Below are 14,037 nucleotides of genomic sequence, written 5' to 3'. Positions count from 1 at the left end.
AACATAGCCCTTCTTACCTAGAAGACGTCTTTCCTGGTAGAGGAATGACTGCTAACGCCGTCCTACCAGTTGGCTTTCATATCACTGCAAAAAGTTCGATTTAACCCGTAAGTTCCCTATTTTACTGTGCAACCCATATAATTTACAAGTACAAACAAGACGCAACCAATCCGCTACCTCAATGTCTTAGCTCGCCAATCTGAGATCCCTACCACATTATATCAAAAGAGAACATCTCAGCAACTAATAAATACCGATGTACCCTTGCTTCCTCACCACCCAGGCCTCGGCCCGGGTCCATGCCCAGGGTGCCCGTGGCCAGGTGGATGTCCGTGTACATGCCCATATCCCGGCCCCGGCGGTCCAGAATGCGGCCCTAATCCAGGTCCACGCTCATGGGGCCCAGGGGGCCCAGGAGGGCCGGGCTCAAATCTTGGTTCGTGAGGAAGGTGGTGAGGGCCAGGAGGGCCAGGAGGGCCCGGTTCAAATCTTGGTTCGTGATGATGGTGGTGAGGAGGGCCAGGAAGGCCAGGAGGACTCGGAGGTCTATGTCCGCGCGGTCCTGCGAAGGCTGGATTGCCGTATCCCCACGGTCCGTTGGGCCCGTTTATCCCGCCGGGTGGGGGATAGCCCTGCGGCGGACCAGGGGGGCCGGGGGGGCCCGGGTTGTGTCTTTGGTGGTCATGGTGGTGCCCGTGATGATGTTGCGGCTCAGGAGGCCCATGAGGACCGGGACCGTGATGTCCTGGTGGTCCGCCTGGTGGTGGAGCAGGGGGATGTTCGTGATGGTGGTGGTGAGAGAATAAGCCCATTGTGGAGAGATGGATGTGATTGATAAAATGAAGATTGTGCAGCAGGATCCCGCGTTCGTTCGATAAGTATAAATACCCTGACGAACCAGGCTCCAGCGAACTCGCTTTGAATATCCTGTTGCGTCCCAAAGTCACAAGCACAACGTGGCTGCAAGAACGGGGTATCCGCAGCAGCGCAGCCTTATTGGATCCGTACCAACCTACGGCTCGATAATGGATTTAATTCCGAGACAGTGGATATTCAATTGCTTGGCAGCGAAAGGCTTGGGTTTCTTAGCGCTCGCTTGCGTGAAGCTTGAGATTATTTAAGGACCGAAACAAGGATGCCTATCTCTCAGCAAAGCCGCTACTCTCTAATGAGCCACGCTGGGTGCCGGCGATCCCCCTGATCTGGCTGCTAAGAGGCATATATAATTCCGAGTCCCGGCGGGGAACTGTGCCGAACTTTTTCCCGCAGTCCTGCTCTGCTCTCCCAGACATATTCCCGCCCAGACATATTCCCGGCTTGACGGAGTTTACGGCGTAAGCATTGGGTCGTGCGATAGCAATTGTGTTCCCCTTTCCGAGTTTGTCAACCATATGATGCGAATACTGGAAACGTCTGCCGAGCTCTCGACAGTTTGGGAATATTAAACGGGCCCGTTGCCCAGGTAAGGATTGCCACCAAGTGGAGGCCGTACGTACGCGCTCCACTTTGCAGCGTCATCTCAGCCCTACTGTGCTCTATTTTGGATTAATTGCAGTAGAGACGGACTCGGAATTATCCAAACAAATTCAAAGTAGAACCTTACCGCTGAATGGTCATGACTCAATGGCTGCTTATTCGCGTCCAACTGGTCGTTGAGGTTGACCAGCGTGCCTAGGTACTTTAAGGGTCAGACCGCGAACCGCTGCCGGTAACGACGAACAAATCAAACGATGGTCGACCAGGATGTAGCCTCGAAACGCAGTTCTTATTCGGCGCAATGAATGGCTCAAGATCTAAAGATGGAATACTGTCGTTGAGGCCTTAAGAAGTACGATCGTCGGATTAATGATAATGCGTTCCGGTCGCGATCCCGCCTATCAACATTACAGAAAAGGAATACTCTTACGGTACACCATTATGCTCAATTCATTCATTCGTGCTCAATTGGGTAGCTACTCGTAGCTACGACATCGCTATCCGCCGCAAAATGACTTGTTTGCTACCGATGTCTTTGAAACTCAGCAACTCTGGGGATTGTAGCACCGGGACAGCACAATAGGTAGCCCGGTTGGCCTGCGTGGCTTCCCCGTCTATAACAAAAGCGAATAAACAGATGTGAGTCTCAAGAAGATGTCCATGGCATTTCAAACAAAATGGGCAAAATGCAGATTTATCGAGTTCTTAAGTCTATATTGGGATCATTGCCACTTCGAGTCTTTCGTACTAGTATTAATTATTATGCGTCACCTTTGCCAAATCCACCTGGAACTGCAGGCAATACGTCATAAAAGTCATTGTCATAAAGCAACGGTCATACCGCAGACCAGATAAAACCACCTCTAAGCACAAGAGCGTTCTACTTTGCAAGCTCGCTCGCCATCCGACTCTTCGCCCGAATCGTCTGGCCATAAAATGCCAACACAAACGGCACAAGACACAGCGCCGCCCCAATGGCGCCGAGTAGACTGCTTGCTTCGGGGAACCCCAGGTTATTGAACATTGCGTTCGTGACGAGCGGGAACACACCACCCAGCAGATTCCGGCAGCAGCTCTGCGCCGCAATCGCCGAGCTCGCGTACCGGTGGTACGTATCAGCGAGGTAGTTGAAGACGGCCAGGTAGACGGAGAAGATCCCCATAGTCGAGCATCCGATCGCGATCGTCGGCGAGATCCAGTGGATCGAAGGGGAGGAGGTCCAGCCGAACCAGAAGAGCCCAACGGGCATGAGGACAGCCTCGAAGCAGACGAAGTAGAGCCGGGCTTCGGGGGTGGCAGGGAGCAGGTTGAACCGGTTGGCGATTTTCTCTTGGTAGATTGAAATCACGGTGATTAAGAGGGAGCCAACGCACATCGCTTTATTGGAGTTCAATGTCAGTATGGCATGCGCCGTTTGGAAAGGAGTGTTCAGGGGTTGGGCACGTACAGGTGAAAACGGCGCCGGTCTGCTCGACGTTGAACCCGTGGTTCGTCCTGAAGACGAGCGGGATGGAGCCGAACTGCAGGTAGAGGACGGCCCAGCTGAAGGAGACCCAGAGGGAGAAGAAGAAGACGACGGGTTCGGTGAGGAGCATGTCTGTATCATCCGGCAGTTAGTGGGTTTTCTCACCTACAGACCGAACCGATAAGAGGTAGGAAGGGGAAGACGTACGAAACGGCCGGTACAGCGAGATGCTGATCATCTGCACGAGCGACTGGCGCTGCTCATCGCTCTTGACCTTCCACCTGATCCGTCTTGGTCTGGGATCAGTTCCCATCAGGACTCCAACGTGTCCCGCGGCCTCGAGCTGCTCGTAGTACGTGTTCAGGGCACCCGCCTTGCGGCTCAGGATCACACTGCCTCTGGTCTCCTTGAAGAAGAAGAAGATGATGAGCACAAACCCCCCCGAGACAATGGCATGCGACCAGTAGATCCATCTCCACGAGGTATGCGCCACAATCACACTCGACAGCAGGGGAGCCAGCCCAGTGCCGAAGAGCGCGGCCGCGGCGAACAGCGCCATGGGCGTGTTCCGCTCATGCGCATGGTAGATATCGCTGATCACGCCGCCGACCATGGTAGAGAAGGTCGATGCCCCGACGCCCTGGAAGAACCGGGCCACCAAAAAGCCGCCAAACAGCCTCGTCCCGCCACAAGCTACGATACACGCAACGAAGAGCACCCCGCTGGCGACGAAGATCGGGCGCCGTCCGTTGATCTCCGAGAACGGAGCGAGCACCATTGGCGCCAGCGCGAACCCGATACAGAAGAGAGTAATGCCCAGGTTATAGACTACCGCGCTGATATCCCAGTCGTCTGTCAACTCGCTTGACGCGGGCGTGATCTCTCCGGCCGAGTACCCGGCCAGTGCAGTGACACCGCACGAGATCCAGGTCATCATGGACTTGCGCCATTTCGGCCACAGGAAGGGCGAGGTATATTTTTCGAGATTGGGCGCTTCGGGAGCCGGGCATTGGCCCGGTCCCGGAGGCGCAGTGATCCATGGGGTTGGAAGCGGGGTGTCGAGTTCGAGATAGAGATATTCGATTTCCCGGTCCAAGCATGCGGGCTTCTTCTCGGTTTCGAGTTCGTGTTCGTACTGTGCCTGTTGGAGATCGGGTTCGATCTGCGTGGAGCTCGAAGCGCTCGAATGGGCGACCATGATGGTGCAGGGGATTCACCTCTCGTGGGCACTGGGATTGAGGAACCTCGAGCTCCTGCAGGGGATAGGATACGAAGACAGCTAGGGAGTCTTTGGCGTGTCTAGGTTTTTTTGGATTGGGTATCCAGTGCGGTTTATGAGTGAAATCAGAATTGGGGATCAGCCCCAACTTGCTTAAAATCGGGGTTCCTGATTGATCAGCAGCATCTGTGCATCAGCCCTATATTATAGAGGCACTTGTTACGCTTGAGGCCATCTATCGCAACTATATCTGCCTCAGTAGTGATAACAGTTACATCCGTCCTCTACTCTTATCGCTGAGCATTTTAGTCGTTATGCCCAGGTTCATACTCTGTAGCTATTTACTGCTGCCTTGAAACTATAGGGGGCGATGAAGAAAAAAAATCTTGATAAGAAAATTGGGGAATCTCCACTTTTCGTCACTTCTCCAAATTGGAGACGATGACTCAACATTTCGTTTACCTCGGGGAGACCGGGATATACTCCGAAGTCTATACTGGTTTTACAAATCAGAATCGCATGAAAACCAGACAGTGCGATAGACAATCCAGAAGAATCCCAGGAAACCAACGGAACGATGTGCGAGCCGTCACTCACGAAGCTCAGCACCGGTTCAGTAGTAATCACAGCAGTCCCGCTCACTCTCAGAGGAGCAGCCCTAGCCCTATGATCTCTTTATTGGGAGATGGTTTCAGTGTAATAAGCACCTTACAGCCTGCGATGCGCAATTGCCTTGAAGATAGGATAGGAAACTTGAAAACCTTGGACAACAAGGACAATTACTTAGCTTCTTGGTCATTCGCCTGGAATACGGTTAGGTTTTATATGATGTGCTTTATTGAACTAGCCTCGTCAAGAACATGAAGGGCACATGGGTGCTCTTCCCTTTGGTTTCTGGAATATATATTACATCGCACCTAGCAAGAGTAGCCGCAACCCCAGCCCAACACCTGCAGGAAGCGCGGGGATAGCAGAACGAGAACTGACTGCAAGAAGGAGACTCGATCGCTGGCGAATGAGCAGTAGCCGTCTAGGTAGATTCGAAGGCAATGTAATGAGACGCGCCGTGAAAGCAGAACCACTATTGCTGCTCGTGAGGCAGGATATTGAGCACAAGTATATATATTTGTATATGTTTTATAGTGTGCTTCTTACAGATATTTCCCGCTCGACGGTGGTCTATGTTTCTAGATCGTCCAAACATCTTAGGCAAGTCATTAAATGATCCTAAATTATTTGATTCTATATTTTAATAGGTATCTGCGGCACTACCCAGATACTAATAGTGGTGAGCGAACGAGCGAGGATAACCTCAGCATTGGCTACTACCCAGCACCAACAACGGCGCCAATCCACCAATATAGACCGCGGAGAGTCAAACGGTGAAAAATGCTGAGCAGAGTCCAGGCTGTTTTATGCATTACCGTTATATGGGCGGCGGGTTCTCTCCCTGGCCTCGGACAGATAACGTCTGTGCCGTGTTGCGCCGGCAGCTCTTCCAGTCGAAATCTGGTTGAATTAATGTGGGTACTACAACGGACGCTTTTTCGCCCATGTAGATCTAGTCACAGGGAAAGACGCTCCAAAAGACTCGGCTTGGGGCGATGCGCCCTGGTATGCTATAATGCTGCCCCTTTGGGTTGTGGTCCGGCTGTAGGTACCGAGCGAACTCGCCGCCAGTCTACGCTGGTAGTCGGAGAGTCTAGTGTCGAGCCTTGCTTTCATGATGTGGATAGTGCAGACTGGATTGCCGGAAGCCAGTTCAGCTGCAGGGGCAGGAATGCAGGCCTGGGCTGTCGGGATTATAACCTGGGAACTTGGTTGGCGGGAATGCCAGGCCAGGAACAGGTACAGGCACGACTCTCCATTGTACCTGGAGCATATTCTGGCGCAGGATTCCTTCATAACTGTCGAGTTCGTTCCAGATCATTACCAAGCATTCTTTTGTATATTCTTCTCGTGAGTTTCTTGTTTTTCACATCGCTACTGTCTACATGGAATGCTAGAGACATACCTCTGGATCAACTCGATGTGCTCATGTTATTGTTGGGACTTCGAAAAGGGTCTTTTCTGCCGGTGGATCGATCAATGTCTTGATTGTTCGATCTATAAATTCCGGGCTTGTTCCTGGTCTATCATCTTCGCATTGACGACGACAACAATATCCGACACCAGCTCCACAACCTAACTCGACAACCAGGCTTCTCTTTCCAGATCTTTTTCTTTTCTGGATATCATTGCCTACTATTACCTGCTTTACTGTTCTATGTCACTTCCTGTGTCGATATTCTATTTGTTCTAGGATCTGCACATACATACGTACGTGCCGTGCCCATCCCGCTGAATCCAGCCAAGTCAGATACTAAACTATTCCAGTTTCTGTCCAAAATGCAACTCACCAAGACCCTCGGCCTGCTTGCCGCATCGCTCTCTGTCCTCCTCACGCCTGTCACCGCGGCGCCCGCCCCCGGCGCCAGCTGCCACGTTGGCGCTAGCTGGCCCGACCACCACGACTGCCACAAGTTCTTCGAGTGCGCTGCGGGCGGCCATCCCGTGCGCAAGACCTGCGGCCCCGGCACCGCGTATAGTCCCGAGATTGGCGTTTGCGATTATGAGTGGAAGGTCCGTTCTTGCCGGGCTCATTCCTGGACCGACGGTGCTGAGGAAGGTGCTTCTGGTTCCCATTCTGAGTGGGACAAGTCGAAGAGCGACAAGGGCCATGAGGGTCATTGGTCTGACACTGGGCGCCATTGAGAAATTACTATAAACCTTGATTTGAGTGGGAAGTAATTATCTTGTCTTCTTTAGGGGTCGAGCGAGGGGGTGTCTTCTTTTACGCTTACCCTTTACAAACTAATTTTAATATTCACCTTGTAGCGTTAGGGTGCTACAATAATTTAATTTTACATTATGTTTGAAGATATCTCCTGACTCCTGTCCAAGGAAATGGGGGCTTCAGTGGATAGACAGACTACCGACGCATAGAAGATGGCCTACGCAGATACTCGGACTGTCTGCCTTGCTTCCTCAGGTCGAACTCCGTTTACCGTTTATACAGGTCTGACAGAAGCCTAGCTTAACACACACACGCTGTGGACAAGGCGCCGGGACAGCTCTAGGGTGCTTGTCGGCAATCCTGACATGTCTCTAGCAATAACTTCGGTAGTACTCCTGGCCTGCTTTTGGAAGTCTTGGAAGCTGCAGCTACCACAGTTAACGCTTCTCTCCGAACAATCCGGTGGTCGGCTGGACCAGGCTTGGATTGCCCTAGAGCAGATAGAGCCTGAGTCTGGGGGATTGAAATGCACTTAGCAGGTGCCGGCCGCTTACCTCACCCTTATCTTGTGGCTCTGCCTTCTGGGAAACTGGGTTGTATAGCACGCATGCTGCGGATACTTCATTGTTTTGAGGAATGTAGTAGGCTCAGGCGAGAAAGATAAATAACTAGGCATCAAGCAACTGGAGAACACTGGACCACAAGGCAGGGACACTCGGCGCATCTGACCGATCGGGTTTAGAGGCAGAAACACGGAGAGAAGCGATTGAATTGATTTCAAGCTTCCTTTAGTTTACTGCTGATACTGATGTCCTCACAACGTCTCTTCAATATTCCGACACCTCTTGGGCCTGACCTTCATGCAGACCTGATACTTACTACCTACGGGGGGTACTCCCATGGAAGAGATTATAGCAGACCAGCCCAGTGATCGTGGTTGATCATTACGGCTTCGATTTCGTCAGCGGAGATCAAAGTCCTCCCTCTTAGCCCTTAGTGTCTTTCCTTTGGCGATTCTGCCATCGTTTGTACGAAGTAAATGCACGCCCGTTCCCCTGAGCCAATCCCAACCATAACTACCCAGGCTTACTGAGACTACTACAGTCACATTCCCCCATTACGAGGCAAGCAAGCGGCAATGGGGCAAGTGGTGTGAAAATACCAAGCTTAGGCTTTGACGAGTGATGGCTGCGTTAGGTCCTTTCCTTCGCAGTCCCTGAAATTTATTGCATGCTTGGTTAACATGCTTATGTACATCGAACTTTCCAACCAGCAGTATGACGCGTAAATAAAATAGCTATATATGCGAACGTGATCATGCCGCCAAATTGAAAAGCGCCGCATTTACCATGCGCAAGGCAAGGCCATCTGTTCTTAGTAAGTATATGCCGTCTGTAATATATGAGCCTGAATAACTAAACCCGCTCCTCAGCAACATTTACCGCATAGTCAACATCGAACGTCTGCATCACCTCCGTCTCGCGATAGATCTCCATTCGCGATTCCGGCTCTGGCCCAGCTCCAAGCGCAAGCTCTCTACTCGACGCAGCCGACGGGCCGCGAGCACGGCCATGATCAAGCGTCAGCTGCTCCTGGCTGTTATTTGCATCGTGCGCCGTCGCCGAGTGCGAATGCTGGGTCCGAACCTGCGTGACCATGATCGGAAGCTTATCCGGACGAAGCGTGTTCCGGCTAGTCTCGTCAAATGTGGATAAAGGGAAGGACATGTCGTGGACGCCGCCGGGACGCCGGAAATAGCGCGTCGGCTTGGGGGTACTGGTCGAGGCGGAGTTGCCGCGGCTCGTTACGATGCCAAACCAGATGCGAAAGAGGGGGCCGAGCGTGGCAAGGTTGCCGGCTATGATTCCGAGGCTGAGCTCAATGTAAGCCCAGATGAGCATGTCGACGGCGGCATCTGGGGTATCCGGCGTTAGGGAGCTGATAGGACGGGAAGGGCAGGGGGATACGCACAGAGGGCATCAGAAGCAGCGTATCCGTCCATATATGGGATGCGAACGACGATGGCAACAGTGGCACTATCCAGTCAGCGGGAACGTAGTAGATATTTAGTATTGTGAGGTATACCAGACAGTTAGGCACAAGATGCTCAACACCGCGAGCTTGGACTGTTTCGGCATCTGAAGCTTCCAAACGATCAGGGCCGGTAGAATCACACCAAGACAGATATCGATGAGCAGTAAGCTACCTGTCGCCACATACGCGATGATCTTGCTTTGCTTTGAAGTTATGCAGGTCCCCTCGAACCGCGGATCCAGGGTCATTTGATTCCAATTATACGAGATTGGCCAGCACCGGACTAAGTCGGCGAGAATAACATAGGCGCCGTGAACCGCAGTGTAGATGAGTAAGATCCACAGAAGCCGAGTATGGAATGGCTTGACTGTAAGTCGCATCAGAAACAGGCAGACCGATATCTTGCAAAGGTCTGTCGCTAAGCCGTAGCCCAGCTGGGCGATCCACATGTACTATCCCCAGTCAGCACCCACCAGAAGACAGAATGGAGAATATCTTGGGCTCCAGCTCTATAGGCAAGCAGCATCTCCATACCTTCACCGCGACTGCTATCCGCTGGAAATCTGTGTCCGGTCCGAGTTTGCGGCCGAGGCCGTAAAAGCTGCCTCCGATGACGCACGCTACATGCATAATGTAGCAGAGCTGCGGGTAATTCCCCCATTGTCAGCTGCATTTCCTGAAGCAAGGCCTGGTAAGGAGTTGCATACCAGCGCTATGACCATGACTCCGTCATCCCAGCCGAGTGCTCTGATGACTTTGGCGCGCATGTAGCAACGCAGTGCCATGGTTATGCAGACCAACGGGATGAAAGTAATCGCAACCGCTCTGAGCTGCCCCGATCGATCATCGTGGTCGGCCATATTGGCTATGAAAATGTCCCGGCTCTAATGTTTTCAAGGGGTGCCACAGCTAATATACGGCTATGGTACGGCGCACCATGAGGCCATTCTTGCAGTGCCAGAAGTACTAACAAGACTCGTTTCTCTTGACGGTTCTGACGAAGGTAACTGGTATGAGAGCAATGCCTCAAGCGAAGCTAGCTTGAGCCAACCCGGCGAGATAGGGAGTGTGATAGAGAAATGGCGGGGATAGGACGAGATATGTCAAATGCAGTATCGGGTCAGCGTCAAATATCTCGATAGTCCAAGACCATTAATATTCCCTCCTGCCATCGGTTCTTGGTCAACACAATCGCAACGTCATTACGCGCATCAGATAGTGTGGTGCAAAAGCAAGCAGAATGGCCCACTGCGAGCCGTCATAACTGATACCTTGCATAACTCCTTGGAAGAAGCTGTCAATCATCGAAGGGGCGCCATATCACTCGAGACAAATGAATAGGTCATATTCTAGTCTGCGACATGGCACCCGCTAACGGCGCCGAGGCTGGAAAATCTGACTCGTCTCCTGCAGTGATCGGAGTTGACAACTTGCGACCAGAATAACAACGAAACCTGCTGTCAGGTACAAATGCCATTGGCGGATCTTCAGTAGCCGTTTAAGCATAGTTGACCTGTCGTTTTCCCAAATAGAGACGAATTGGAGTCACTGGCCCACGGCGCCAGTGGATCAAGAGTTGGGGTTAGTGCGAGGATCTGTGACTCTTCAGTGGTGCGTTACTGAGACTGAGAAGGGACCATCTATATTCACCAGCAGCAAGTACGTAACCTGATATAGCTCGACGATTTAAAGCGTAGAGTGCCAACAAATCACGTAGATTGGCTTCAACGGTTCGGGTCAACGGCCCAAGCCGTGGTGTCTCGGCCTGACTGCTCAAAATTCGATAATTTGCAACTGATAGCCTGCTCCAATGTATAATCTGATGTGTCGGTGCCTCTCTTCTCTTCTCGTCCTGAAAGATCAGGCCAGCAAGGGGGATAGTCTATTTCGTTCTTCAGCGGTGCTCAGTTACCTCTGCAAGCCACTCAATGTTTGCCTACCGCACTGTACACAACAGGGGAGTGTCGTTAACAATCCTGCTATGAGCCTATATCCTCGACTGTAAAGTAGTGGCAAGGGAGGTGGCTTCAGATAGGACGGCCTGCGAGGCTCGCCCGTCGAATTGTGTGTCTCCAATTCTGGATCCATCAGTGTGACTAGGGCTGGACGGGTCTGCGATTTGGGTGCTTTGGCTCGCGATGTTGCATTGAATCAGACAATTATATCCTTGTGTCTCTGAGATGGCATGATGACGCGCAAGGGAAGATTTCTCAGCTTTTTCTTTCCGGCGTTTCTCCTAAACCACCCGCTAGACAGAAGCTTAGGGCTCCGCAGTGGATGGTTAAGAGCAAACCTTCTCGGATAATTCAACGCTTCTGGCGACACTCCGTTGACGGACATTGACCCCAGCACACGACCCTGGTGCTCGCGTTACACGGCCGCAATGGAGCGGCGAGCTGCATACGACAACGGTGCTGCATATAAACGGTGCAGAAGCAGACTCGCACAACCACAGGGCAATCCTTGGAACTAAAGTCTCCACTTTGAGCCCGACCAGGCCGTTTTGATAGTCTCAAACCCTGAGATGGCGATATTAGTCAATCCATTCTTCCGTGAGAAACGGGAATCATCTGGGCTCCATCGAGGCGTACTCATGTAGGTTGGTCGGCATATAGACCAGGCTTTTGGAAACCGAATATGAATAATTTAACCTCCCGAGTCATGTCTCTATCCGCTTGTCGTCATACTTCGGAATATCTGAGTACCCGGGGAAAAGGGGCTGATGAAGGTGAGGTTAGGATGTAGAATTAGCGAAGAGCCAGAGCACACCCACAAGGTGTAGGATGCAACTGCCACTATCTTTTCAAGAAGTTTTCAATGTCTTCTCTGGTTGTTGCAATACAAAGCCTGCCTATGTCCTCATTATCTTTTCAACGTGACACAGTACGGGTTCGCATAATATGAGCTAGGGTCATGGCGCAGAGTGCGTCATTCACCCATCCGATACGTGCTATAGCCACTTTCGGAATGCGTTCCAAGTAAGGCGTCAACATCTGGCTCTGTCCTGGGTTGGCTGCGAAATTGCAATTATCGAGCACATAGGCGGACCGCGAGTAGTGGTCGAGTCGGAGCGCCAAACTTGTGCCAGGTGCAACCCTATCCGGTCATACAACCCTCGAGGAAGTCTGGATAGTGTACTGTATCTTGGCAGGTCTAGTCCGTCCTTGTTGAATGACTTGGCTGTGAGTCTCGGACGATGCCCAGATATGCCAATCTTGGCTCTCCACCATTTATAACTGCGTCCCACCTCCTTTGCTTACAGTGAAAGCTCAGATCTTCGAGGCGGAAGACAACAGGCTAAGCAATTGAAAATGATGGGGACTTACGACAATAATTCGGCCGTTGTGGGCTGTCATGGAAGAGCATTATCCCTAGAATCAAGTCAGCAACAACCGAACGAATCGGCTCTGCAGTCAGCCAGGAAATCCCTTAGGACCGTCGCCTGGTGCTTTGCCTTGGCTTCGGGCATGATCCTATATGGATACGACCTTGCTATTGTGGGATCTGTATCCTCTATGCCTGAGTTCCAGTGCGTACACTCCAATGTTCTACTCCATCGCCAACCATCCGCCCATTCTAACATCTTCAAGAAAAGACTTTGGCCGTCGTTTAGACGGCAAACTGATTATTCCAGCCCTCTGGCTTGCGCTGTGGAATATCGCAAACCCAATTGGTGGCGTACTCGGCTCGATCGCAGGAGGGTATATCCAGGACCGTGTAGGACGGCGCGGATCTCTCACCATTGCGAGCGTTGTATCAGCCATAGGTGTCGCCGTGGCCTACGTCTCGGATGTCCCAAGCGAGATCAATGGCCGCAGATCCATCATCTTTGTCGCAAAACTTGTCCAGGGGTTCGCTGTCAATCAAGTCATGTGTACTACCCAAACATACATGTCCGAGGTCCTTCCTCCAATACTCCGTGGCCCTATCCTCGGCCTCTTTCCTACCTTTATCCTAATGGGCCAGCTGATCGGGAGCATAATCATCTATGTTATGGCTGCTAGACGCGGGTCGGGAGGGTACAAGCTCTGCTTTGTGTCCGAGTGGCCATTCTCCGTTCTCCCGTTCGTGGTCTCCTTCTTGATGCCAGAGAGTCCGACATACCTCATCCGGGAGAATCGTCTTGACGAGGCCCGCAGATGCCAGGAACAGCTCTCCTCTTCTCCCGCGGAGGCAGATATGGTCTTCCAACAATGCCGTTTCTCCATCGAGCTAGAGAAGAAAGCCAAAGGCTCTATGCCGGGGTATCTCGATTGCTTCAAGGGCACCAATCACCGCCGAACAATGGTCGTCCTCTTCGCCTGCCTCCTCCCACAGCTCTTCGGAATATCGCTGCTCGCCAGAGGCAGCTATTTCATGCAAGTTGTGGGCATGAACGCGCACACTAGCCTCGTCTTCCTCCAGGTTGGTGTCGGGCTCGGCCTCGTCGCTAACGTGGGGAGCATGATCACAGTAGCCAAGTTTGGGCGCCGCCCTCTCACTCTCTTCGGTCTGATCGCTTGCACAATCCTTTGGATGGGGATGGGCATTGCGGGTTGCTTCCCTGGAACTGTAACAGTGTGGTATGTGACTTCCCCATGGATCAAATCAGGTCATTCAGAAAATGCGGACTCAGCTTGCTGATCCTCTAAATCAATTAGGTACACCCAGATGACCATACTTTTGGTAGTAACGCTTACCGGTCTAACTATCTGGCCTGCCTCATACGCCTTCGGCGCCGAGGCGTCCTCTCTGCAACTCCGAGCTAAAACGCAAGCTCTGGGCTGGCTGGTCAATTGTCTCTCTAATGGTATCCTGGGCATCGTACTGCCATACATTTTTAATGACGATGAGGGCGCACTAGGCGCGAAGACCGGGTTTGTCTATATGGGGTTTTGCATCCTTTCCCTGGCCGTGGCGTGGAGGATTGTTCCTGAGATGAAGGATAAGACCGCCATGGAGATTGATCGGATGTTTACAGGTGCTCAGCGGAGGATCATGCATGGCGACGAGGAAGAGATTGAGGCCAGGGGGAGATGGTGATGCTGGATCCGGCCGAGCATCGGGATTTTGAGTGGGTGACTGAGA

The 14,037-nt window shown here is 52.1% G+C and overlaps 5 protein-coding genes across 5 annotated transcripts; 3 read left to right on the top strand and 2 right to left on the bottom strand.

Annotated features, from left to right (window-relative positions):
- Positions 1–256: 256 nt before the first annotated feature.
- Positions 257–1,026, top strand: BDW70DRAFT_163829 (uncharacterized protein; the record flags this gene model as incomplete). Its single annotated transcript, XM_073741366.1, has 2 exons — positions 257–794; positions 902–1,026. The coding sequence occupies 2 exons, from the start codon at positions 257–259 to the stop codon at positions 1,024–1,026; spliced, it is 663 nt and encodes a 220-aa protein (XP_073591945.1).
- Positions 1,027–2,343: 1,317 nt separating this feature from the next.
- On the bottom strand, positions 2,344–4,378 carry BDW70DRAFT_118380 (MFS transporter). Its single transcript, XM_073734706.1, has 3 exons — positions 3,149–4,378; positions 2,924–3,073; positions 2,344–2,853 (listed from the first exon to the last, which is right to left on the bottom strand). Exons 1-3 carry the CDS (start codon positions 4,137–4,139, stop codon positions 2,357–2,359), a joined length of 1,638 nt encoding a protein of 545 aa, XP_073591944.1. The 5' UTR covers positions 4,140–4,378; the 3' UTR covers positions 2,344–2,356.
- A 2,170-nt stretch (positions 4,379–6,548) lies between these two features.
- On the top strand, positions 6,549–6,914 carry BDW70DRAFT_153606 (chitin binding peritrophin-A domain-containing protein; the record flags this gene model as incomplete). Its single annotated transcript, XM_073739670.1, has 1 exon — positions 6,549–6,914. One exon carries the CDS (start codon positions 6,549–6,551, stop codon positions 6,912–6,914), a length of 366 nt encoding a protein of 121 aa, XP_073591943.1.
- A 1,243-nt stretch (positions 6,915–8,157) lies between these two features.
- On the bottom strand, positions 8,158–9,830 carry BDW70DRAFT_171708 (putative integral membrane protein; the record flags this gene model as incomplete). Its single annotated transcript, XM_073743290.1, has 5 exons — positions 8,158–8,874; positions 8,904–8,972; positions 9,022–9,422; positions 9,505–9,612; positions 9,678–9,830. 5 exons carry the CDS (start codon positions 9,828–9,830, stop codon positions 8,352–8,354), a joined length of 1,254 nt encoding a protein of 417 aa, XP_073591942.1. The 3' UTR covers positions 8,158–8,351.
- Positions 9,831–12,281: 2,451 nt separating this feature from the next.
- On the top strand, positions 12,282–13,992 carry BDW70DRAFT_171706 (general substrate transporter; the record flags this gene model as incomplete). The annotated part of the gene is made up of 3 exons (XM_073743289.1): positions 12,282–12,499; positions 12,561–13,532; positions 13,611–13,992. 3 exons carry the CDS (start codon positions 12,282–12,284, stop codon positions 13,990–13,992), a joined length of 1,572 nt encoding a protein of 523 aa, XP_073591941.1.
- Positions 13,993–14,037: the final 45 nt, after the last annotated feature.

Source organism: Aspergillus foveolatus (assembly GCF_047715535.1).
Source record: "Aspergillus foveolatus strain CBS 279.81 unplaced genomic scaffold BDW70scaffold_81, whole genome shotgun sequence".
Classification (NCBI taxonomy): domain Eukaryota; kingdom Fungi; phylum Ascomycota; class Eurotiomycetes; order Eurotiales; family Aspergillaceae; genus Aspergillus; species Aspergillus foveolatus.
The sequence above is the reverse complement of the archived record's forward strand: the minus strand, read 5'-3'. Positions and strand labels throughout refer to the sequence as shown.